Here is a 26,514-nt window from a genome sequence, read left to right on the forward strand (position 1 = left end):
TTCGAATCTAAAGTCCGCATCATACTGCACGTACTATGCATTGCGCATGCCGGATTGTGGAGATTGGAGTTTGACCAATCAGATGTCTGTAATCTCAGTGTGCTTTATTCCGATTGGTTGAATTCTTATTTCTAGCGAATCGTGCGATATGGACACAAGACACAAGTATATACTGTGATATGGACTTGATGGTTATGGCAGGTTATGGAAACGTCTGAAATCCTATCCGATTGATAATAATAATTGATCAAATAGCGAGATATACAAACGTAACGAATAATTGTTGAAATGTTCAAAGGATTTCATTAGAAAATTCCAAGAATTACTTGAAAGTGTAATCTGATAGTTCCTTATTTAATTCATGGATCTATCACTTGAATGTTTTCGTCAAACAGTGTAATAGGTTAGTAAATCATATGTATCGTAAATTTATTGATACTAGTACGTTGTACGTTTCATTAAAAATATGTTAATTATATCTCATCATTCCACTCTCTTTTTTGTAATTTGTTACATATTTCTATATACTTGTTATTACAAATAATTATAAATCGCTTTATCGTGAATGTGTTTGTGTTTTTAATAAACAAACAAGAAATTGTTTTTCTGGCAAACGATGATACCGTTGGATAATATCTTATCGTTTTATCTTATCGAGATATCTTATATATTTTTATATTAAGAGACTTTTTTTTACATGTTTCAGGTATATAATATGCTATAGAGTAGAGGTGAAACACAAATATATACTCAGTATATCACTAACGATTATTCGATCAACTTAGGATATATCTGTCTTAGAAAAGGGACGAAAAATGCAGTCACCTAATACGAAAAAGTCACTTTTGGGAGGAAACGTTACCTACTGTGTCATATTACCGTTAATTATAGGACTTCATATAGGTTGGTTTACCTTGCAACAACGTTATGTTCCAGTATCTGAAAGACACGACCATCCGCTAGTCAGATTATACAAGAAATTTACTACATGATAATGCAATGTACATGAGTTTTAATTTGTTTTTGTAAAAAAAAGTGTTTATCTTTAGAAATTATACTCTAATTATAGTAAAACAGTTGACGGTTATGTTTTAAATTGGAATCTTCTTAGTTTTTCTTTCACGGTCCTCTAAAATTTTAAGAATTGTGAATACGACAGTTTTATAGTGCAAATGAATAGATTTAATATACATTTCAGTTCAATTTATATATTGATCTAATTTAATATATTTATATCTTTAAAAATATTGCATAAAAATGTGTTAAAATTTTGTTTTATTTTATTTTTTTCATAAAAATGTGATTTGAAAACATTTAATTGCTACTATTTACCTTATTTAGTAGTAATTAATATTTACTGATTCCATTTTATTACAAAGTAAGAGAGTAACAACGTTACTCTCTAGTGCAAAGTAATTTCAGAGTTCACAATAATTTATTATGCTTAAAAGTTGAATTTATTAGGAATACTTGTCTGTTGCTTACATAATACTATATATTAAAATAACTATTTTTTATACATATTTTATACAAAACTTTTATTGTAAGAGAGATGTACATATTAATTGCACGCGTTTACTCTTTCCTATGTATAAATGAAAATCTAAAGAAAATTCTATAGAAAAAAATATGCTAATACAAATAAAAAGAGAAGATAATAACAATCATTTTCATAGAATTCTATAAATTAACACGAGTATTCTCAAAAAGCTTAGGAAAATATATGTACAATCACAGAGGAACGTAATTAACCTCTTATGGTAGGTAGATGGTCAAAATTTTGCTGATGTATAGAGGAGCTCTTCGGCCGATTTTCACTTTGACTATGAACAGAAGGACCAGCCTTTGGTAGTTGAGGTAACACCATTTGACTATAATTGGTATGCTGGAAATATGATAATACATATAATTATATATTATCATATATGTGTTCTTAAATTATTCTTATTGGATGAAAATAATATTTTGCTGCCGTTTTGCTTTATTACCGAGGCTTTTTTCTAAAGTCTCCCCATATTATTGCTTGATTGTTAAACTTACCCTAGAACGTTCTCGATACTTTTTAAGTTTCTCAAACTCTTCTGCCTCGACATCCGGCACTTTAAAATGAAAATTGACGAAATAAGAATGCCGCAACAATTGTTCGCACGTCCACCTTTCATTTGGATCTTTATCCAAACACTTCTTCAGGAAATCCAGCTGTCAACAAAAGATTTATACAATTAACAATTATCACCGACGTAACTTGGAAAAAAAATATATATATGTATATATTTTATTTGGTTATACTCTGTACGTGTTTTAAACTGCGATTAAAATAGATTTGATATTACCTGTAAAGTACTGCCATTTCCACGGGGTAGAGCATCTTCAAGGGGTGTAAGTGTTTGCGGAGTTGGAAGAGTGATACCGGCAAAGAATTCGTTTTGTTGAAAGATAGCCATATGTCTCGGTAAAAGATCACCCAGCGTTCTTCTTATTAAGTACAACTGATCTACATCGGATTTTCCTGGCCACAAGGCTTCGCCCCGTATTAATTCAGCAAACACGCAACCGATTGCCCATACATCGACCGGAGTGCCGTATTGTGTGTCCCCGACCTGTCCCAAAAAACACGTACATAATTAAACTATCGTAACGCATTGATAACAATTATTTCATCAAATCCGTTGTTTATCCGTTGTTTCAGCAACGAGTCAACGTAAATTGAAATTTGACGGGAATGATGGCACCGACTAGTGACTCGTAGTTACGTTGACCGCGCGATCTCAATAAACGTACTATTATTTTTCTTAGAAAAGCTGAAAATTGAGTTGTATACATCCGGATATTCGGGATATTTACCAGCAATTCAGGTGCTCTGTACCATCTGGTTGCGACATATTCCGTATAGTTCTCCCCAGGACTGAGCATACGTGCGAATCCAAAGTCGCATAATTTTACCACGCCTTCAGAGGTGAGGAGGATGTTCTCTGGCTTCACATCTCTGTGAACGCATCCAAAGCGATGGCAATAGGCGATACCTTGCAAAATTTGCCAGGTAATTTGCCTCGTTGTGAGATCCGGGCAACCGCTAGGATACTTCTCCATTTCGTTTAGAAGAGTGTTTTCGCAATATTCGAATACTAAATGTAATTTCCTCTTTCGTCTGAAGACTTCCAGAAGATTGACCAAGTTTGGATGCTTGAGATTCTGTATCAAGGGAAAGTGTTAATTCGTACGTATTGATTTTAATTACATGAGCAGACGTAATTATGTGAATTATTTCTGTAGAGGGTTCCGAATTTGCGATAAATCGGAACAATCAAAGCATTTTTAGGCGCGTCCCTAGGTGCAACTTTCTTCTTATACAGCTTTATAGTGCTTATATTTTCGATCTCTTAATTCAATCTTTTTATATTGATAATTTCCTAGTGCTTTGTGAGTAAAGTACAAAGTACTGCAAATAAATTTTTTGACATGCCGTTTATATTCGAGAGATTCGAGAGATCTTGTAATGCAGTATTCTTGTCTACCAAACAGAGAATAGCCTTGAAGCAAAATGTCAAAACGTACGTTGCGGTAAGGGAGCTTATTTGAATGCGCATACGTTTGGTGGTGAACCCACTGATTGTAACGATAATGTTAGGTCGGTAAGACCGTAACACGCCAAGATATTGACCGCTGCCCGGTATTGACCGTTGGCTATTTCTTGCAGCCATTATTGCACTTGTGCGAGCCTCTTATCGTGCAAATAAGTACGTAACTTCCTCGTTTAGACCTAACCACTCGCTATTCTAATTCTATCGTAGGCGACGGTTAAAAAAACGAAAATAACAGGAAATTTTATAAGTTTTATATCTATAAATTCTATTTATCAATTTTATTTCGATTTATATATATGTATATATATATCTTAAAATAGAGACAGGAAGTCATAGGAAAAAATGGAAGAATTTATCTGATAGTGTATTTAATATTCATTAAAGCTCTCAGGAGGCCAAAATTATCGCGCCATGATCGCCTTGTATAAATTGGAACTAGTGGTCGCGAATGTACGTTCCGGAGGTCGTTCACCTGCAAGACGACCTACGACCCTCGACAAACTTGGTTATTCCGCAGATCGATCGAATCGGAAAATTCCGAGAACGGGTCAGCAATTTTTATAACCTTTTTTTTATATCTATAATAAAAAATCCTACGCAGGGTGTTCCATTCCACAAAGATTGTTACGATTTTCGAGCAACTTTTGCTAGCTCGAAAAAAGTAATTATAAACAAAAATTTCTGTTTTTAACCATTAAGAAAAAAAAGGCAACTGACCTTTAAAAGACGTATCTCCCGTAGTGCGATTTTACGTATTAAAGGATCATCCTCGGTCTGCTGAAACTTCTTTACAGCCACCAATTTTCCAGTTTGCCGGTCCTTACACTGGAAGACAACGCCGTAGCTACCCTCGCCGAGACGCGCCAGACGTTCGTAGCGCTCCATGGCTTTGCTCGGTGCCCGAGACCTGTGCAAAATCATTTTTTTTTTTTTCGATGTTAACAATGAATTTCAATGAATTTTGACACTACTTACAACTCGCAGAAAGAACGATAATTCATATCAAGTCGATAAAACCCAATTCGAACGATCTATCTAAACTTTGCGATCATCTCCAAATGGTCTAATGTTAAAGTCAGTGATTTCTTAAATGATTGGCAAAAGAATAGCATTTGTATAACGCGCACATGTGCGTATGTTTCACAAAATTTACTCGTTCCAAAATAACTGTATAACATGTATCATATACACTTGTTGTATCAAATATTATTTCGGTCAATTTAATTATCGCAATTGTGTCGAAATATTGTTGAAAATTAAAATCTCTTTATATAATCCCTCATGGGATTCAGGAAATTGTTCAGATCGTTATTTTTTACTGAACAATTGTTAAGAGTGAAGTAGGGAGTTAAATTGATCGAATATCGGTACAAACGCCTCGTATAAATGCTGTTTTTACAAACACGGAACACTAAATCGACGTTCGACGGTCTAGTTCTCGATTACCCACTTTTTGTATTTGGCAAGGCATGGTAACGACGTCAACTGTTGCGTAAAGAGCATAGTATCGCGATGTACGGTACCGGCTGGACTGTCTCTGTTCCAACTTCCAACGGATGACCAAGGGTCAAGCTACCCCACGAGTTTTGCTTTATTCGAATTCACGTTTAGCGCAGGCGTGGCGGGTGGAGTGCTGAGTGCTGAGTGCTGGTCAACTACCGATATGCAATACCAAACCGAAATAATATACCTCCTTGGCGATATGTTTTGATATTCATATAATACCCTGGGATGTTGCGATCGCACGCTATCAATCAAACATTTACCTCCACCTCCACGGAATGGTCAATAAAAATTGAATGGAATCATACATACAATATATCGTTGTGTAATAAGCATCAAGATTGCTGCTAGATTGAGATGTTATGAGTTCCGTGAAAAATTAGAAAGAATTCGGTGAAATGAATGTGCTCTTTAACATTTAACATTCAACTGATTCTGATATGAGTATGATATCGATTCGGTACAAATCATTTTGCGAGCTAGTACGATTCAACAAACTCTTCGCAGGATTACGTTATTTCGACTATAATTGTCGAATATATCTGCTCTTATGAATCTTATGATTATTTCACTTAAACCTGGAGGAAGGGGGACGAATTAAAAGTCTCTTACCACTGTGGTATTATGCATTGTCGGTAATTTGCAAACCTCACGTCGTTCATCGTATAATCGATGCGCTCACGCGCGTACGTGACATAATTTCCGACGTAAACCGTAAACCGTACGTATCAGTCTCGAAAGTTAATTGCCGCATCCGGATATATATAATGTTTTGAATATAAATCGACAAGTAGGATAGAAACCTTGGGCCAGATCCGACAGGTTATGCGTATGTTAGAAACGGATGACGCAAAAAGTTGTTAAAACACATTTTGTTAAATAGCTAAGTTCACTGATGTACTTTAAAGATCGCAATTATAATAAAAAGAATTTTAATTAAAACGTTACTAATTTCACTTTTTAAAAAGAGATCTCGTATTAATATATTGATACCGTTACGTGGATAGTTTTAATCACTGACCTTGCATATTTTAAAAAGTGTGCTCCATTTTTGGAATATTATAACAATTATATAAAATTGTTTAAAGTAGAAGAAATAGTTTAAAATAGAATATCACAGTTTTTGTTAATTTTTTTAAGAGAACAACGTAAAAATAATTATTACAAACTAGAAAATACGTACAAAAATCCAAGAATAGAATTCATGGTGTACTCTTTTGTCAGGTCACCCTCGTCGGCGCACATACCGGACAGTACTAATACGTTGAAGAAAGTCGCGGCTTTACGTTATTGTTGAACTCTTGATTATTGACAATCGATATTACGTTCCCTGAGTACGTAGTACGTCTATACATTCTGCGACCATGAAAGAGGTCAAAATGTTCTCAACTGTTGGACGGACGCGCTATAGAGGCGCATGTTATGCGATACAAGGTGCGAAAATATATATGAGGATGCAACACTTTCGGATAATGTGCGCGCTATTGTGTGCATGCGTTTTCCGATTATAATAGAAATAGACAATAAGGAATGTAAATTGTTTTATCATTGTTATACATATGTAGGTTCAATCTATCCCGTATAAATTTATCCTATTTATTCTTAATATTTTACGTAATATATCGATAATATCGATATGTAACATAATATTAACAGGCTATAAGACAATTTGTTGAAAATAAAAATAAACAGGTAAGTGTCTTTATGAAAATTTTATTTTAACGAAAAGCTCTGACAACTATCTTGTAAAAAATAATCCGCTGATAAAATTGAATCCTACATGAAACCACAATAATAAATATTCTTTAACAAATGATAATTAAATCGTTTTGTCAATAAAAGTTTTAAACACGTAACATCCCAAGTAGCAAAGATGACGTCTAAAGACGTCTTATTGAGAATAGACTTTTGCGAAACAATAGATACTTATTGAAAGATACATATTCGACAAAATAATGTTCTAATAAATTTGAGTAGCGTGTATATTTTGCGTGTTTAATATCGCTGCCATGCTTTGGTGATGAGTGATCTGCAGTGTTTACCTCCTTGGTAACAATGGTAGCGTGCTACCAAATAGCCAGAGCTTCCTATCTTGAAGCCATTTGTCCATTCGCAAGCTTCTCACAGGGATTTCATGCTACGAATGAAATATTCACGCTGCATATCCCGACGAACACCGTCGCAACCATCGCGAATTTATCTCGGCGCATCGATATTGCTGACATGGTCTTTTGCCGGAGCGGTCTCTTTGACGGTGTAATGTTGCACTAGGTCCTCGACGAGAAACGGACACGCGACTGTTCTTTTGCCTAAAACCACGTCACCGACCGATCGATAACCCTTTGGGCCAATGCTTTCAGTATACCTGCCGCACCCGCTAATTTGATTGATTATTCTTTGTTACACATAAGCCAGAAACAAGATCTAACGTTTGAGAAAACACTAAATTTTGAATGTATTTAATTACATATGAATAATCTATACATATTTCTGTATAACCTATAATTATTCTATAGATAAATAATCTATATAACGATTTATAAGTATAAACTATAACTATATAGAGTTACCGTATTACAACAGATAGAATCTGCATTATAAAAATTTTAGTCAGAGAATCAAATTATACTTAATTAGATTAATAGATTACTGTAATCTAAAATAATAATTAAAAAATAGCAAGAATTTAATTATGCATCAGTATAGACGTTATAAGACAATAAAAGCTAATAGAAGAATTAATTCGGATGATAAAGTAAGCGAAACTCAGATTTTGCACCGCGAAATCTCGGAAATTTACTCCTGATATATCAGGAAAGCATGTTGAGTGCGAGGAGGTTGTCCGGATTGCAGTAGGTATTCCGCAGGTGTTTTGAAATGCGAAATGCGCTGAACGACACTGCGGGTCATATCTCGAGAAATATATTTATTTTAACATTGTTATGTATGTTTTAATGCGAGACTTGCTCTCTCAGATGTAATTGGACGCTAAAGAGTTTCAAAATGTTGCTGCATAATGTTAGATAACAAGAAAAAGGTAGCTGCGAATGCCGACGCGGCGCGCGGGCGGCGTTAGACGACAAAGTCGGAGAGCTCCGACTTTATTTACATCCGAGAGAGCAAGTTTCGCATTAAAGCTTAAATAACAATGTTAAAATGAACGTATTTTTCAAGATATGTGCAATGTCGTTTATCGCATTTCGTAGTTTCTACCTTTTCGCCGAGCACAAGCACTGCAATCTGCATTCGCAGTTTCAGTTATTCACATGCATACATATACATATTATAAAAAAAATAATTAATAAAAACATTATTAATTTAATAAACAATGTATATTAATATTTAATTATTATTTTTAAGTAATAGCGTGAAATGTATTATGCGTTTGCTAAGACGCTTGAAAGATCATATAAATTACGAAATAGTTATAATTTTATTGTTAGATAATGTGAAAAGCAAGAATCTCGAGTTTGGAGTCGTCTGTAATTCTTCAGAAATCGCTCCTGCTACGCGGGAAGCATGTTGAGCGAGGAGGTTTTAGTAGAGGTATTCGAGATTCGAGCAGCGGCACGTGGGCCTACCCCCACTATTACCCATCGCCATCAGAACGGCGCGCCGGGCTCACGACAAGGATGCCTCGCCTACGGCCAATCAGAGCGCTGGCAGTTACGCCTGGGAGGGGCAGCAGGCCTCCACGCGCTGACCAATGACCGCGACGATACGAGAAGGCAATGTGGGGAGGCAAGACCCGCGCGGCGCGGCGCGCTCGGAATACCTACTGCCACCTCCTTGCTCATCATGCTTTCCTGATATATCAGGAGTAAATTTCCGAGATTTTGCGGTGCGAAACCTGAGTTTCGCTTATCTTATCATCCAAATTAATTCTTCTATTAACTTTTATCATCTTCTAGCGTCTCTACGGATGCATAATTAAATTCTCGCTGTTTTTTTAATTATAATTTAAGATTGTAATATTGTATTAATCTAATGACCAATATGTTTAAGGGTTCTTTAATGCGAGACATGCTTTCTCGAATAACATTAGGTGATAAAAAGTTTTAAAGTGCTGTTACAAAATGGCGAACGACGAAAAGGATGGAAATCAGAAAGGCGACGGGCGACAATCAACGATTCTTGAGAAATATCTTTCGATTCTCCTCGCCTTTTTACAATACATTCTAAAACTTTTATCGTTTAATTCTTTTCAAGAAAGTTATATGTCTTATATATCAAAGAACATATATCAACGTTAGTATATTTCTCGATATTCGTCCGGTGTCGCGTATCGTATTTCGGAGCTCCAATTTTGTCGTCCAACGCCGCCCGCGTCGGCATTCGCAGCTACCTTTTTCTTGTTGTCTAACATTATGCAGCAACATTTTGAAACTCTTTAGCGTCTAATTACATCTGAGAGAGCAAGTCTCGCATTAAAACATACATAACAATGTTAAAATGAATATATTTCTCGAGATATGACCCAGTGTCGTTCAGCGCATTTCGCATTTCAAAACACCCGCGGAATAACCTGAGTTTCGCCTACTTTATCATCCGAATTAATTCTTCTATTAACTTTTATTGTCTTTTCTAACGTCTCTACTGATGCATAATTAAATTCTTGCTATTTTTCAATTATTGTATTCAAAATAAAAAATGTGATTATTGACATTCGCTTTGAACTCCAACCGGAGCGAAACCAAAAGTTCGACAGGAAGTGTTTTTTCAATTAAATAATATAATTATACGAATAAATAAAGTTATAATAATGACCGATAATTAAATATCAATAAAGGAAAAATGTGAGAAATGATATTCTTATAAATTAAATAATTTTTAATTTGCACATCGCGTTTTTCGAGAATTTTATTTCTTGTTTAATAGGGAATTCTTTATAGTTTTGTTAGAAAGTGACAGAAATATTTGTTATAATATTATAATGATTTAATAGTTTTGTAATATAATAATTTTATATTTACAATTAGTATTATTAATAATAGAGAGATAGTACTTTCTAATTTCAAAAAAGTAGTAAAAATTTGAAATAATTTGACTTTACTGCAGCTGATAAACGATAATGACGATATTGTGCCAGCCTCCGATTCGATGAATGACTATTATGAGAGATTCGTTATAATATTTTTATATTTTTATAAAATTCTTGAGGATAGATATACAAGGTAGAAAATATATGTTTTATAGTTTATAGCATAATTAATTTTTATTTATTTATATTTTTATATACGAATATCATTTTACATATAACTAGGGAACACACAGAATATAAGTCGGAGATATGTTTTATTAAATAAATTCGTCATTTTTATCTTTGTATATCATGGCAAAAAATTCTTCTCTTATAATACAACATTAATAAATTTCAGGATAAGCGTTCAGCATTTTCAGGACAAAGTAGCGCTCTCTTTCTCGATGAGTCGATTACAGAAGATTTATAAACTACAGTTGGTCAGGTACGACACTATAACCATTATTACTCATATATGTATATATAATATACAAGTAACGCTATACAAATCAATTTGACAATATGCACAATTTGATTTTTAATTGATTCATAAATTTTGTCCCATCTGGCAGTATTAGTATATTTCTTATATAATACTTTTGTGCGAGAAGCAAATTTATTCCTAGGAAGAATATTGGATTTAAGGAAAAAGTATATAATATCAAGGTTCTTTTTAGAATAAATGATATCTAAAGTAAAAAACTTTCTTTACAAAAGAACAAAACAATACGCCGGTTATTCTCTATATTTTTTATAAATTAAAAAACGTAGACAAAATGTCTACGTTTAGTAAAACAAAGTCTGTTGCACTAGTTTTAAATGTAGAGTTTTCTTTTCTTAAACACGAAAATGTTATCTGTTATTATCCTTTTTTTAAAAATTTTACGTGAAATAAACAGAACGTCCCTTATCTATGCTCCAAATCATTCTTTTATCAATTTAGTCGAGTTTCTTTCAAGGAAATATTGAAGAAGAGGACTATTTGTTTCAAGTTGATTAATTATTTGTCGATTATCAGAAAGACCACGTCTGAAACATTTACACGCTCTTTGCATTTCTTTGTACCGTGCACGATGATTTAGGTTTTTCAGTGTCTTGTGTTTCGCCTCTTACAGTGAATGTAACGAAATATCTTTTGGTACGATCCATTTTCTCAGTCGGAAGGGCGATCACTTGTTTTCCCTCTCCATGTGTCACTTCCACCTAAAAGAAAGGAGAATGACATATAGAAAAAGCAGAAATAACATTCAGCTTTTGTGTAAAACATTAGAAATTAACAAGTCATTTATTTGAATCACAAATTAAGATTAAAATTTTGAACTATATGATATTTTCTTTTTTATTATAACAGGGTTATTATGATAGTTTACAGATTTCTATAAATGTTTTTCATATTATTACCGTCATTTGCCCTCTGCCGCGACTCTCTATTTTCGGAAGATGGTCCGCTCGATCTGGGACGCCTCCACCTACTGCAATTATAATCTACATTCACACTACAGAAACTGACTCTTTTCGGGCTCTACGTACATATAGACGACGAAATCTTCAAGTTATTAAGTTATCGTTTTACTAATGACATAATTTACAGAAAGAAAATACATAAGAATGTTTTCTTCAAATCTTTAATTGAATGAATACTTTGCATATTCAAATATGTACGTAAATAATTATAGATATCTCAAAAGTGATGCGTGTTGTATTCAAATGCGATAATATGGTAACATACGATAGGTATACACTGGAATAGAGGTATAAGCGCTGGTTGCGTGATGACAACGATGAGTTTTTTGCGTGCATTGCTTGGCTCCGGTACAAAAGTCTGGAGTAGTTGGTCTTCCCTGCAGTCTTCTTAATTGCTCGTACAGAAACGCTTCGAATTGTCTACAATGACGATATCGATAATATTAAGTCGTAACAATTAAATAATAATGTATATTAAACATTATTGAACACTCTGTGTTCAGAAAGTATTTAATCCGATAGTAACCTGAACGTTAATGGTTGATTATATTTTGCAACACCAAGAGTAGGGCCAGACATTCCCGATTTGTGAAAGGCATCCACCTGAAAAAGATCGCTCTGCAAAATATATTCGCGAAGTATATTAGCGATAATATTGCTAGAAAAACGTTTTTAATTCTTTTCCATGATTTAAGGAACATTGTACTTTTAAATCATGAAAAAACATGTTATATTCGCATTATAATATTAATAACGATCGCCTTGGAGTGTCTTACCTGTCTTTTAACCAACACGTGCTCGTTCGCCCTACCGTGACGAATCTGTAATCTCTTCAACTCCATCAATTGAAAAAAGATTTTTCTTTCGAGATGATAACGACGCAGGCTAATTTGCACATCCCTGGTAATGGTCTCCATATTGAGAGCTTGCTGTTTCGCTGTATTTGGACAACATCTTACGTTTCGCCTCCGTGGAATTCTCGACACTCTCGGGCTCGGTTCTATTCCACTGTCTCTACCTCCGCTATCGCGACGATGTTTTCTCCACAATCGTTCTCGGTGACCATCGGCATTTTCGATTCTGACTAAGCGGTTGCTAGTTGTTGATTGTACCTAGCATTAATAATATTCTGATCAATATTAATTAAATTATTGTAATTAAGTTTATGCTAAAGATTTATTTGTAAGTAAATATAAAAATAAAATTACACGATATAGTTTTTATCGATCAAGGTACCCACTGTTCTTTATTTGTGAAAAATTTTAGTATACTAAGCATTAACATATGTTTAAAAGTAATTAATTTAATAATGCTACGTACTATATGATTGAAATAGATATTAATAGGTGTAAGTTCTTTAATTACCTGAGGCAAAGAGTCGATTCTTGAAGTTCTAGATACACCTAAAGCTGTGCTCGGAGTCTCTTCCTCACTCGTACTTGGCAAAACTCTCATAACACCAATTTCATTATCTTCTTCGTGCTCTGTCTCATGCTCCACATCCTCCCCGAGAGCTTCCCTGATTTCTTTTTCAACTGCTTCGTCTTCATCCCATTCTGGGCTGTCTAACACCGCGATTATTGCACTTTGATGCGAGGAATGCTCTTCGGAACTTTCAAACAGGTGTCTCTTGGTTGACGCCTTTGAAGAAGATTTTCCTGTCCTCACATTCCTTCCCGTAGATGGTCTCGAGTGTCTCGTTTTCGCCGATCTCGAGGCCTTTGGAGAACTCGAAGAACTATCGTCGATGTAGCGAAAATCTTTATCTCCTAAAATCTTTGTCTGTTAGACAATCTTTGTTTGTTGGAACACAAATACGATGTGTTATCGAAAGTATTGTGTGTATGTGTGTGTATGTGTGTAAAAGATTGTACTATTTACAATAAATACTTTAATTACGCAAAAATTATTTTAAAAAAATCTCTGCATTTGAAATAACACTTAAATGCTAGCTAAAAATTAAAATTAAAACTTGGAGAACGCATTACATTTTTATAATTTTCGAAACATTTAAGACTCGTAATATATTTCGGCAATTTACCTGTTTCAGTCTCTGGTCGTTCTTTATCGGTTTTTTTAATACGCTCCAACTTCTTGTCACGTGGCGAACCCGTTCTTTCTGGGGAAGGACTTTCTTCCATGTTTAGCATTGACACTCTCGGTTCCGGTGATGACAAATCTGCGGATTTTCCACGCGCGGAATCATCTGTCGATCGTTCGGTAAATGTTAATGCTTCGGTTTTCTGTTTTTCATCCACTTGCATTTTTTGCGAAAATTTGATATCATCGCGTTTATTCAAATATTTATCCTCTCTTAATTCGGCATCTTCAGCTGAGCTCTCTTTAGTGATTGTTTTCAAGGATGTTTGCTTTGTCGATGCTTTATCTCTTTCTTCAGAAGTTACCTGTACATCTTCGACATTTTCTTTCAAGCTGCTTATAGTTTGACGCGCATCGGATTGTCTCGAAGTTTTTGATTCTCCATCGTCTTTTTTCGCGATAGTTCTTTCGTTTCGCTTTAAATCTTCAGAACCTAATAGTTTTCCATTCTCCTCACCCGCACTCGAAATATGCTTCATCGCAGTCGTAGAATCTCTTTGATCCTCCGAAATCACAATATTTTTACCGATTTTATCTCCGTTTTTAAAGCTATCTTTCTCCTTGTCGATGGTTGCTTCTTGCTTCTCGCGCAACGTACTATCGCTCGGTATTGCATTCTCGAATGTATTTAGTCTACCTAAAAAGAAGATTACTGTAGCTAGAGTTTGACAAACACAAATTTAATAAATGATTAAATTCGATAAAATAATTATATTAACAAAATACTTTATTTTATCTTATGAAAAAGTTATTACGTTGAAATTGTTTGTGTCTTACTATTCGTACCTTCTTTTGGATCTTCTATGCTGCCAGGCATCGTTATTTTATCCTTTTCATCCTTATTCTGGACTTGTTCATTAATTCGTTCTTCAGAAATATCGTGCGTATCAGTCTTGTGCGACAATGCGGTCTTACTTTTATCTGAAGAATTAATATCTTTGGAAGTTTCCTTTGTTTCCTCTATTACTATCGTCTTTTTTCTCAAAACTTTGTCGGAGCTTATTTCCTTTACAGTATCTTGCGTTGATCTTGGAGTGTCAGGCACTTGATCTTTGTGAACTATCGCTGTAACAACCACTCGTTCCACGGTTTCCTGACTAGTACTATCCGTCGCTTCTCTTCGAAATCGAGATTCTATTATCCTCTCGCTACCATCTTCTTCCTCTTCAGCGGAAGTATGCGCCGGCTCTCCTACTACAACGCTTCTTTCTTCCTTGTCTGAAGATTTATCTTGATGTCCCATATTCTCATCTTTATCGAACGTTCTCGACTTGCTGGATCTCGACATTTTCTTAGAGCTACGTTTGTGCGTTTTGGTCAGTTTTGTCTCCTTCGTGCATTCTCTAGGTGTCTTTAATTTTCTTCCGGATACAACTTTTTCACACTTTTTTTCCAATGATCTTTTTACTACGATCACCTCTAAGCTGTCGTCGCTTACGCTTTGATCGTCTTCATCTTCTTTCCTTGAGTTATCTTTAGCTTCCGTTTCATTGGAGCTTTTGCTTTTATCCTTCTCTTGCTGTCTTTTTGTATGCTGTCGATGTTTGATTACTCCATTTTCATCATGAGAATAATCGCAACTGTCTGATTCGAACGACGAATCCGAATATTTGTGTTTATGTCTCATCGATATTCTTTTACTTCGTTTTTTTCGCAGATTTTGCTCACCGTTATCATCGTATCTATTAATTTATTTACAATTTAAAAATTTAATACTTTGGCTGACAGTGTAATCAATAAAAGAGACGTTTAGAAAATAATGCGACACTCTATCTCATAGTTATTAACTTTTTACATTTAACTGCTTAAATCCTTTTTAGAACGTGTTAAAAACTCTATAACTTTTTAAGGAAAAAAATCTAAAATTCTATTAACAATATATCAATATTTTGAAAATCAAATGCCAGAATCACAGAAGTATTATATTTTTACGTAGCAGCTTGTGAAGAGGGAAAGAAGGTTTGTATATTTCAAATGTCTCTCGTATTAACTTTGCATCGCATTAATGAAGGAATATCTGTTTTACCGTGCGGATTCGCTTCGAGCTCTCCTCTCGTCCTTTTTCGAGGATGTCTTCGACAGACGCACTTCTTCCTCACTAAAACTCCGACTATCCTGACGAGTCATCTTTTTCAGATTACCTTTTCGACGCGTTCTTCTTTCGATCCACCGCTCTTCGTAATAGAGCTCGGGATGTTTGTGCCCTCGACCTCGTCTACAAGGACTACTGTCGCTCGCAGTGCTACTATCGTCATGTTTTATTCGGACCTTTGCTGTAAAAACTAAAATTATTTCAATATGACTTATTTTGCTATAATAGTAGACTACTACTGAAATATATTTATAACATATTCTTAATTTAGAGATATATTACTTCTTAAAGAATAAATATATGTGTATTTTGTGTTAAGAGTTGTCATAAACAATTCTATAAATATTTATTATTATATTAGTCTAGTTCTTCTCGAGCCAGATTTAGCAAATGTCTGTGGACTACGCATATACCTAATCTGACCTTTGTTCGGTGCGGTCTTATGCGTTCTCAGTTGCTGTCCTGTAGTACCGCCGTGCATTTGAATCAGTTTCGCACAGTCCCTATGTCCTCTATAGAGAGCTGCGTCCAGTGGAGTCATCGAATTGCCCTTGCTGGTCCTAAGAACCGCGTTGATTCTTGCGCCATGATCCAATAGAACTTTGCACGCGTCCAAGTGACCGTGCAAAGCCGCGACATGGAGAGGCGTCTTGCCATCATGAGTAGCGACGTCCAACGTGCTCGGTCTTTTTTTCGCTAACCATTTTATTAATTCGATTCTACCGGACGCGACGGCCTCGTGTCCTATCCCCGTGCCACGCACGGTCTTAGCGTGAAGTGACCCGCCGTGCTGAGTCAGAATTTTCAAGGTTTCTAACTGGCCCTTAGCTGCGGCGCAAAGTGCAGGTCTGAAAAACGTTGAACGTTCTCTTAAAAATTTCAATACTTTTTACTAAGATTGAAATATAGCGGGTTGACCCAACGTATACCAAGCGCAGTTAAATATTAATCATCGAGAATCGTTATCCAGAAGGAAATCTATTATTTTATCAATTATTTTAATTGACCGAAAGAGGTCAGTTGAAAATTAAGATTATCCATAAACTTGGTAATCTTACGTTCTACCCTTTCGATCTTGGCGATTAGGATCAGCCCCGAGTTTGAGGATGAGAGCGGTGGCATCCGCGTGACCCAAAGTAGCGGCGTAATGTAACGCGGAACAACCGTTGTCGTCCACATAGTCTGGATGAGATCCACACAAGTTGACAAGTACTTCCACGCATCTCGCGTGGCCCCTCGACGCTGCGCAATGAAGTGCCGTCAGTCCATCTTTGTCGGAAGTACCTGCGGCTGCCGACCCTCCGGCTCTAAAACAAGGAAGATTTTAACGAATTTTTTATTCTCAATTTCTTTTGCAACCTTGCCTTTTGCATTATCGTTTAGGAAAATCACAGATTCTCCAAAGAAATCGATCTAACATTGAAGAGACTGACGCTCATTGGTAAACAGAAACGATTAGAGTTAACAGTCGTCTACCTTGCTAAAGCCAACACGGCCTCCACGCTACCCGCGCTTGCCGCCCACAGAATCGGTTGCCGCCCGTCCTCGTCCTTGGCGTTCACGTCCGCACCGAATTCGAGAAGGGTTTGTAAAACTTTCAGGCCAACCTTCTTGGGAACGGCGAGCTCAGCCGTGGCGACCGCGCCGCAACATTGGGCGGCATAGTGAAGTGGAGATCCGCCACGTAAATCCGGGGTGGAAGGTCGCGCACCAGCTGCCAGAACCAACCGAACGCATTCCGCTTCCCCGCAGACTGAAAATCGTTATTGTATGTACCTTCGGCTTTTTTTCAATATCTTAAAAGGGACAGTGAAAAGGAATAATACTGGGATCGATACTCCTCATTAAGCGCATTTCTTTTGGACTTGCGGAGTCAATTACTTAGCGAAAACATCGTGGGAGGTTGTAATTACCGTTTTGGACAAATTTATCGAATATAAAGTGTTACTAACAATAAGTACATAATTTTTCTTGTTAGAGCAGAATAGAAATCGAAAATAGAAATTGATTTTTTTTCTGTTCTAATATATAGGTATACAGATTTAAAAGTCTTGCAATGCAGCGTACAATCTGCTTTAGCTTCAATATCTGGTTGCGATTATTATTAATTCTATATCACATTATTATTTTATTTTTAATTCTTAATTTTTTTATAACTATCTTTTTTCTTTTCTCCCTCTTTCTCTTGGAAGGTCAAACTATCCACTATTGTATACTATTATTAAAGTTTCCTTAAAAGTTGGATGACAGACTGAAATGCAGGGCGCCGTATCGTTCCTTCCGATCTTAGGTAGAACGGTGTGCCGTAATGGTCAAGGAAGGTCAGTAGGTCGTTTCTGACAAGAGTTACGTTACTGCGGTCCGTTAGCGATCACGCGAGCAGAGTACATATCGCGATGGCTCGACCGACTGACCATAGAAGTCCTTGGGTTTTACTTGTACAAAAACTTACGAATGCACACGCGTATGAGTGTTTTATCTGTTAGATATATGTTATATATTCACACGTGTGAGAGATAGAAAACATATTTATTCTTGAAGTCAGAGATGACCAAAAATAAAATGACACTTATTATTAGTTATATTGATTCGTGTTGTTACCAAGCAGAAAGCATCTATCTATAGTACCTGACATAATTTATGCGGATCTGCAAAAATACCTGATAAAATAATTAAAATAATTGTTTTACACATTTAGGTTCAGGGAATCTACAGATCCGAACATCCTGTGGACACTTACGCACGTTAATGCACATACTTATGCAAAACAATCGAAAAAGGGAATCAAAGTAAAAACTGTATGAAGTGGAATCCAAGGGTAAATATAAAAGACGAGAGTTAAAATAAAGATACTAACGATAAACGGTGTAACGTTTATTATCGCACAGCATAAAAGCTGAAAGTAAAAAGAGAGACAATTTTGTGTGATTTAAAATGCATGCGTAAAAAGATATTTTATAGATAAAAGTACCAGTGGCCCAATGGAGAACACTGTGCCCCTCGAGATCCTTAGCATTGACATCGGCACCGTTCGCTAAGAGAACCGCGACCAGCTGAGTGTCCCCGGCGATGACCGCGAGATGAAGCGGGGTGTGCCCCTCGGCATCAGGGGCATTCACCAGTTCTGGTGCCGCCGCGGCAACGGCACCACCGGTACCCGCGTCCATGCAATAATGGAGGGCGTTTCTCAATGTGCGATCTCTATAGGCGGTCGTTTCCTCCTGTTCCTTCAATAATCTCAACACTCTTGCCCTGTCGCCTTGTTGACAGGCGTGCATCAAAGGTGTAGCGCCGATGTGTAATACTCTGAAACGGTGCGAGTTTCTCTGATTCATTAAGCGAAACCAAAAAAAAAAAGGAAATTTGTATAAAAGAAAAAAATTATTCTGCACATCTTTTATCTCTTCATGTATAGAATCATTTTCGATTGCATTGCTAAGAACTTGTAATATTATCCGCTAACGGCAATCGTTTATTATAGATTATAGGTATCGTGCTGAACCCTGCCCGTCAAACAGATTGATTTGTGAACGAAAATAGAAGAGCAAATTTAAGTGGCTTGAAAGAAAATCAATATCGAGCGCATTTCTACCTGTAAGGTCTCTTCTTGCGATGATCCTGATGCTGCACAGCGCAGGGTGGGTCCTGCGACCACGATGTACCACCGGACGGTCTATGTTTGGAGAAACGATGATTCGGATACGGTGTCAGCGGGGGCAAGGACACGTCGGCCACGCGATCCGCTCTCTTCGGCTGAGGCTTCTCCTGCGACTTGAACGGGATCGGCGGAGTCTTAGTGTCCATGCCCGTCTCTGGCACCTACTCGCGACTACGCCAACCGGTCGCGTGGAAGCATCTTCGGGCCTCTCGACGGATCGAACTCATCGCGCCGAGGAGGAAGTCTGAGTTCTCGACCCGAAGTAGATAGATATGCTTGAAAGAGATTTGCTCGAAAATGACCACCGGTCGTACACGATGGGGTTCGAAATATGAATTTGGCTGAATTTGGCATTGATGCTGATAAAATGAGCACACGGATAAAAGAAAAATAAATATACAGACATACACACACACACACGCACGCATGTATATGTATACGCGCGAGCTGAACGAGTGAATTTCGCGTGTTTCGCAACCCGCTGCAATAATATAATAAATGGAGCTGTCGTAAAAATGAAACTATCGATTTATGTATCTGCGCGCGTGAAGGACGTTGCCGTAAAATCTGTAACGATGCTCCGCATCCTAAAATAAGCATCCATTAAAGTACGACCCAAATTTTCGATTCTAAATCAAAGTTCATTTACTGACCACGTGGTGAACTGACCAGGTCACTCGCTACCATAGAAACCAACGGTCACAACACGCGAATACCTATAAAGAACCATAATGGCTGATACCACGGCAAGGTCGTCACGTGTCGAATTCTAATCTTCACCTCGCGTAGATCGTACGAGCCGTCAGAAAACTGATTACTTAAAACACTAAGAGAGCTATCTAAACCCTGATACGCATAGCGTTTTTAGATCCAGCAGCATAAATGGAATAAAAATGTCATTATACTTTTTGGAATCTAATTCATTTCATTTGTCCTTGTATAACTTTGTTCCGCAATGACAATCCGTCTAGGCAATGTTCTAATATTTATATTGTATTAATACTAGTGTTTTGTTACAAAAAGATGATGAATTAATTGGATGAAGGCCGCAGCTTAATAAGTAACTTGTTTGAGCATGTGTATTTTTCATTATTCACCTTCAGTCAAAGACACTGTTACAATTTTCAATAACTCGGCTTACAAACAATTCCAAAGAAAGAAAGAAAGAAATAGAAAACTCGCATTTAAAGATATTTTTGGCGTATCTTAAAAATTTTAGTATCTTTATGCAAAAATCTAAATTAAAATCTTATTAAGTAAAGGCCACTTGAAATTAATGAAAAAATTTCGTCAATTATCTTCTCCAAAAACACCTTATATTTAGTCGTTAATTAACGAAGTAAGCATCTCATCGGCGTTTCTGCCGAAGAAAAATTGCTTCTATATCGGTTGGATGCCGCGCAAATGAGAGTAAGATCTCATATAGCCTCGTGAGCAAGATATATACGTATACATGCATACATACATACGTGCAACGAACTCGCACCGTAACGCGGCGATGACTGAAAATCGTTATTTCGTTGATTCACCATGCCGAATATCGATCCGTTATTGCTCCGTTAATAATTCGCCGAGACCTTCGTTTTTCGTGATGTTGCATCATCATTAATACTTAACCGTAACATTTCTGCTTTTTCCCGTTACGTGCACCACGCTTCGATATATCACGTGCTTATTGTTTACGAGATCCGACGTGGTAATCGATCGGAATAACGCAGTGCATACTGCATATATATCACATGCATTTAGTTATACAAAAGTGAACAAAGTGAACGAATAAAACAATTAGGCACATCTTTTTGTGTTCTACCAAATATATTTCTAGATGCGCACATAAAAGACACACACACACACAAACAAAACTTGTATTTAATAATTCACGAATAATTTCTCTTTTTTTTTTTTAATTTTTATCGATAAGTGTAACTGACTAAATTTACATTACTGGAGCACAATGAGAAACCATAGCTCATGAAATATTCAAAAACTTGACTTTTACTGAAAAGTAGAAAGATGTAGATCTTGTTCTACATTGTTTATTCCCTGTAACAGTATTCTTAGGAATCTTATCGACATATATATATAAATCAATTATGAATCTTTGCTAATTAACGAGATATACATATTTCAAATAGAAGTTAAAATTGTTAAAATAATTTTATATATAATTAGTGAAAAATTATATCGATTTCAAAACATTAAATAAAATATCAAATAAAAAATGAAATCAATAAACATAAAAATGGAAAGTAGTATGTGATTTTAATATGCGCTTGCCGGCTCGCATTGGCCTGAAAATATATCTCTTTGGTTGAGATTAAGTTATTATATCATTTAATCAAATTATATTTCATTTATATTTTTAATTCCTTGCAGAAGAGAGAGTAGAAGTAAACTTTATATCAAAGAAAAAAATATTAATGATGTAAATATAAAAATGTGCTGTAGATGTCTACGTGATATCAGCGGACAATATGCGAGAATTTAGTCGATCGCGTCGTTCTGGTATAATATCCAATATGACATATGTGTATTTAACTGATGCACTTATTATACTTACCTCGCGTTATAAATTACGCAACTAAATTGTGTTGTTTGCTCATTATTTTGGCGCCAGATTTCAAAAGTCAAAGTTTGGTTGTCAAATGTTGCTTCGGCCACGAGGTCGACTCGTTGTGGCGACAGTGAAACGTACCTTTAGAGGGTGGAAAGCGCACTGAACGCTCCGCATTAGCACGAGCAAGTTAACGTAAAGGTTGCTTAGATACCACCGCGTCTCAGAAACCTGTAAACAAAAACTAAGTTTGATAATCTATAATCTATATTATCAAACGAGTACAAAAGACTTACTTTACCATTTACTAAGTTTTGCTTTAAAATATATAAAAATTAAACACTGATAAGCTCGGAGAGTTTTTGAAATAAAAAATTTGAAAAATTGCTCTCGAAATGTAAAAAACTAAATGAGAGATGTTTCGATTAATAAAAACTACAATTGATAATCGCTACGGTTTTCCTATCACGTTCCGTTTTGAATAAAAACAAAATTAGCTATTAGAAATAACTTAAATAAAAAATAAAGTTTTTTTCTGATTGTGAGTAAAAAATCTATCGAAGTGCATGACTGTTCTGATGTGAGTGTAAAAATTACTTTGAAATTATATACAGTTAAAAATTTTATTTCTAATTATATATTTGATAAATATAATAAATCACTTATATATGTTGAAAAGTACGTATCCAAAGAGTGATAGACAATTGGGGGTATAGCTCAGTGGTAGAGCATTCGACTGCAGATCGAGAGGTCCCCGGTTCAAACCCGGGTGCCCCCTCATGAGTCACTTTTTTTCTTTTTATATTTAAATTTAATTTTTGTTATCGTTATAACGTTGTTTACTTTAATAAATAGCATAATGTAATATAAATCTATATATTTTTAATTTTAGCTTACAATAGTAATATTCATTATCTATTGGTAAAGTATTCCGTTTACTTATTTCTTGAAATATGGAAATAAATTCCTATATTTCTACTTAATATTTACCGTTTGGTTTTTGTTAATTACAAGTTAAACTAGTAAAAATTTAAGCAAGAATGTTGAATTTTTAAGGAATATTAGGAAAATAAAAAAAATTATTATTTCACATTTTTAATTAATTGATAAAAGCACGTTTTTTTATTTTTTTAAAATTTATTTATAATTTTATATAGTTACAGTTGATAAATTGTAAACAGATTACATAGTACGAGTCCTGCAGATTGCCCAACCTTTTATAGAAAATAAAATTATATCCAACAATAAAACTAAAAGACGTTATATAACAAACATTTGTATGAAAACAATACACAATTCAAATTCCTCTATTCTAGAAGATTTTTATTCTATAAGTTTTCTATCTCCTCTCGCCCTGTTCTCTTCCTACTCACATATTTGGGTTATCTTACATGATCATAATATCTCTCTCTTTTATCTTTTATTGATTTATTCTAAATTAATTGAATAGGAATGAGAACCAAGAAATTTTAAGATAAAGAAAGTACTTAATCCAATAACTTTAGAACAGAGAAATTTACTGTAAAAAAATATATATAAAGTTATATCATAAATTTAATTTTGTGCGTATTTGAATATTTGTGGATATTTAAAAAAACAAGAGGTTCACCTAAGATTAAAATACTTAATATCTCTTCAATTAGAAAACAAATTATGGATACATGTTATTATAATTTCATATTTACGCTAGTATTGCTACATTATTGGGCTCAAAATTATTTTAATATTCTATGGTAGAGTCAACGTCAGTCTTTTAATATTAGTTTCTGCCAATATTAGCACAAAGATAAAAACATTAGATATAACTTGTCACGAATTGTATTATTTCATATTTTACTTTCTTAGCATATTCAAAAATCTATCTTTTTATTATATAATCTTAATATGTCAACAATTATTATCAATGCTTAATTTTACGTAATGAGTAAAATGCTTATTAATACTTGGAAGACTTAACAATATAATCATTTATAATTTATATTTTACTCGTCACAAATAAAAAGTAAGTTTTATGGAATATATTATACTCCATACTCACACTTATTCCTATACTCACTTTTTATTTGTGGACAGCAAAATATACATATATATATATATATATATATATATATATATATATATATGTATATATCATTAATGGATATTTGATTTAATAAGGCAACTTGTAAAACGTGTATATAATCTAAAATATTTAAATTGATTTTCCGATATCTATTTTATATACGTTTATAAAGAAATATAACATTATTTTGAGAAATAACCGTGTCGTATATGATAGCAACTGTAACGCAATGATGCGAAAGAGATTTCGATATTTGTGCCTGACCTTAAAAAAATCGATAATATTCCGCAATGTGATTCAGCATATCTTGAAACGCGGTAGAAGGTGATGTACCAAATTTTTGTCTCCATAAATGCCTAGCAATGATATGTTGGCCTGATGTATGCGTAGCTTCTTGAACTTCCTCACAAACTTCGACGGCACTTTGCCAAATTGTTTCTTAAAATAAAGGAGAAAAATAATTACGCAAAAATTGTTTAGAACAACAAGAAACACACAAAGGTTATTAAACCCTGATGTTATTAAAATAGGTAATTACCGAGATTGTCAAGAAGTTTACTTTTACCAGGTGGATCAAATTTCTGCAGCTGTTCAACACTGATAATTTTGTATTGTCTTAGACTCTGTAAAGATTCATAACTGCAACAGCGAGCACGATCATTTGCTACTATATAACTTCCTGGTTCTGTGTGCCTCGTAATCTCTTTCAAAGCTTCTTTTACCATGTTACTCTTGTCCACTCCTGGTTGTAACTTGTCAATTTTTTGTGGCTATAAAATAAACAATTTATACAATGTAAAGTAAATGTAAAGTTCAAGTAGAATAATATTTATACGGTATATTTTTGTAATTAAAATGTGCTCCATTGAAACATTACCTCTGGCATAGCTTCAATCATATGTAACCATATGCGAGGTGGTATAGTATTTGTTTCTGCAACGCATATTATTGTATGTGAATTATTATTACGTTTTTTGGCAGAGTTTACATCTGGCTGATGCTCCGTCATATAACCACCAGGAAATTCATCCACAATTAATATTGCACCTTTGTCACCTAATAACCAATCCTCTGGATGTTTTCTAACATAGATTGCGGAAACCTCGTCGCACCGCTCATATATCTTTCTAATAACGTGTTTCTTTACATCTGCAATAATATATACATATGTATCTGAAACTATACAGAATCTTGATTCTTGTAAAAGATATATATTACATAAATAAGAACCTAAATAAGTAGCAGTAGCTTCACAAGGAATTTGTTGACACCATCCTAATATCAGTTGAAGGCACATTTTCAGATCACATTTTATTCCGAAAAAGAAAGATTTTTCTCTGATGGACTGCTTTCTCATACAGTCAGGACAAGACCAAATATATTTGTCTACGATTCTTGCAGGACTCCATATTAAACTACGCCCTTTACAATCCGAATGAGGACAGTTACAGGCTGTACGAATCAAACTCATTTCTTTCAACCAGCTGCATAATTCTCCCTCGTGCCCCTGTTGTAGCATCGGTCGAACGACAACGTCAAAGAACCCACTTTGATCGCTAAAAGGTCCCGAGCATGTTCTGCAAAAGTTTGCATTACAAATTAAACGTACCTAATATAATAATAGAATGGTTCAGTTCGTAATTGAATTGTGGATGACACGATGCTTTGTTTATCTCAATGATTTATAAAAATAAACCTCTGTCACAATCAGCGAATGACGTATATCCACAAACGAATATCGAGAGTTGTCATTAACAATTCCATGACTTCAATTACCTTGAATTTTTGGCCTTTGCGTTTTTCATCATTAATTCTAAAATAATAGGCAGTGTGCTTAGCTTAACGCTATTAGCTTTCACGTCTAACAAACACGTAATAACGACGAATAAAAATTTGCTCGCACTTAAACAAAAAGTGAACAAAAAAAAAACAATTATAAGAACCTAACGCTAACAGGAAACGATCAAATGACCGTGGCGGAGTCCATTGTCATCTATACATATACGCATGTATATATAATAAGCAGAAGCGCAACTCGCTGTGCGTTGGCAGTTGGCAGCTTTGCGCAGTCGAACGAAAGGCGCATGCGTGAAACGGAATCCATTTGAAATTGAGCGCCGAAGAGATTTCACACACACGCACAATGCTTACTTTAATAAAAATTCTATGAAAATAAATTATCGTCGAAAATAAATGATATACGCTATAAAGAAATAGAAAAATTAGAAAACCCAAAGTGGGCTAAAACACTAAAGTAATAACTTACCTCTCAATCTCTGCTTCCTTTATTGTAGTCTTTATCAGAAAACTGCGCATTTATATCCGCACTCATTGTCAAGATGGCCTTTATCTTTTGATTTTGATTGAGAAATATTTATATAATAAGAATTTATATTATTAATTATTATTAATTATTTATGCAAATATTTTATAAAATTTAGAGAGAGAGAACACGTTCAAATTATCTTCAATACTTT

The 26,514-nt window shown here is 34.9% G+C and overlaps 3 protein-coding genes, 1 long non-coding RNA gene and 1 other non-coding gene across 14 annotated transcripts; 2 read left to right on the forward strand and 3 right to left on the reverse strand.

The window, feature by feature from the left end:
* Positions 1-97: 97 nt before the first annotated feature.
* On the forward strand, positions 98-1,102 carry LOC139811015 (uncharacterized). Its single transcript, XR_011731531.1, has 2 exons — positions 98-403; positions 707-1,102. It is a non-coding gene; the product is annotated as an uncharacterized lncRNA (long non-coding RNA).
* A 434-nt stretch (positions 1,103-1,536) lies between these two features.
* Positions 1,537-7,372, reverse strand: LOC139811013 (cyclin-dependent kinase-like 4). 4 transcript variants are annotated; one of them, XM_071775012.1, is made up of 6 exons: positions 7,130-7,372; positions 4,302-4,491; positions 2,845-3,192; positions 2,334-2,600; positions 2,041-2,199; positions 1,537-1,885 (listed from the first exon to the last, which is right to left on the reverse strand). In XM_071775012.1, the coding sequence occupies exons 1-6, from the start codon at positions 7,195-7,197 to the stop codon at positions 1,748-1,750; spliced, it is 1,170 nt and encodes a 389-aa protein (XP_071631113.1). In that variant the 5' UTR covers positions 7,198-7,372; the 3' UTR covers positions 1,537-1,747. The 4 variants fall into 4 exon arrangements, with proteins under 4 accessions (XP_071631113.1, XP_071631114.1, XP_071631115.1 ...); XM_071775013.1 differs by lacking the exon at positions 7,130-7,372 and adding an exon at positions 6,271-6,392; XM_071775014.1 differs by lacking the exon at positions 7,130-7,372 and adding an exon at positions 5,035-6,248.
* A 2,993-nt stretch (positions 7,373-10,365) lies between these two features.
* LOC139812168 (uncharacterized) lies at positions 10,366-22,199 on the reverse strand. Of its 7 annotated transcripts, none has more exons than XM_071776809.1 (16): positions 21,982-22,199; positions 19,356-19,696; positions 18,735-19,069; positions 18,621-18,659; positions 17,240-17,516; positions 16,822-17,070; positions 16,187-16,611; positions 15,698-15,944; positions 14,458-15,353; positions 13,613-14,308; positions 12,937-13,340; positions 12,348-12,683; positions 12,098-12,189; positions 11,837-11,991; positions 11,509-11,579; positions 10,366-11,310 (listed from the first exon to the last, which is right to left on the reverse strand). In XM_071776809.1, exons 2-16 carry the CDS (start codon positions 19,565-19,567, stop codon positions 11,146-11,148), a joined length of 4,599 nt encoding a protein of 1,532 aa, XP_071632910.1. In that variant the 5' UTR covers positions 19,568-19,696; positions 21,982-22,199; the 3' UTR covers positions 10,366-11,145. The 7 variants fall into 7 exon arrangements, with proteins under 7 accessions (XP_071632910.1, XP_071632908.1, XP_071632913.1 ...); XM_071776807.1 differs by having other exon boundaries at positions 15,698-15,953; XM_071776812.1 differs by having other exon boundaries at positions 11,509-11,592; positions 15,698-15,953.
* A 482-nt stretch (positions 22,200-22,681) lies between these two features.
* Trnac-gca (transfer RNA cysteine (anticodon GCA)) lies at positions 22,682-22,753 on the forward strand. The gene has a single exon. It is a non-coding gene; the product is annotated as a tRNA-Cys (tRNA).
* A 314-nt stretch (positions 22,754-23,067) lies between these two features.
* LOC139812174 (uncharacterized) lies at positions 23,068-26,279 on the reverse strand. The gene is made up of 5 exons (XM_071776825.1): positions 25,814-26,279; positions 25,268-25,614; positions 24,915-25,186; positions 24,576-24,807; positions 23,068-24,475 (listed from the first exon to the last, which is right to left on the reverse strand). The coding sequence occupies exons 1-5, from the start codon at positions 25,843-25,845 to the stop codon at positions 24,303-24,305; spliced, it is 1,056 nt and encodes a 351-aa protein (XP_071632926.1). The 5' UTR covers positions 25,846-26,279; the 3' UTR covers positions 23,068-24,302.
* Between the last annotated feature and the right edge of the window lie 235 nt (positions 26,280-26,514).

This window comes from Temnothorax longispinosus, chromosome 4 (genome assembly GCF_030848805.1).
Source record: "Temnothorax longispinosus isolate EJ_2023e chromosome 4, Tlon_JGU_v1, whole genome shotgun sequence".
Classification (NCBI taxonomy): Eukaryota; Metazoa; Arthropoda; class Insecta; order Hymenoptera; family Formicidae; genus Temnothorax; species Temnothorax longispinosus.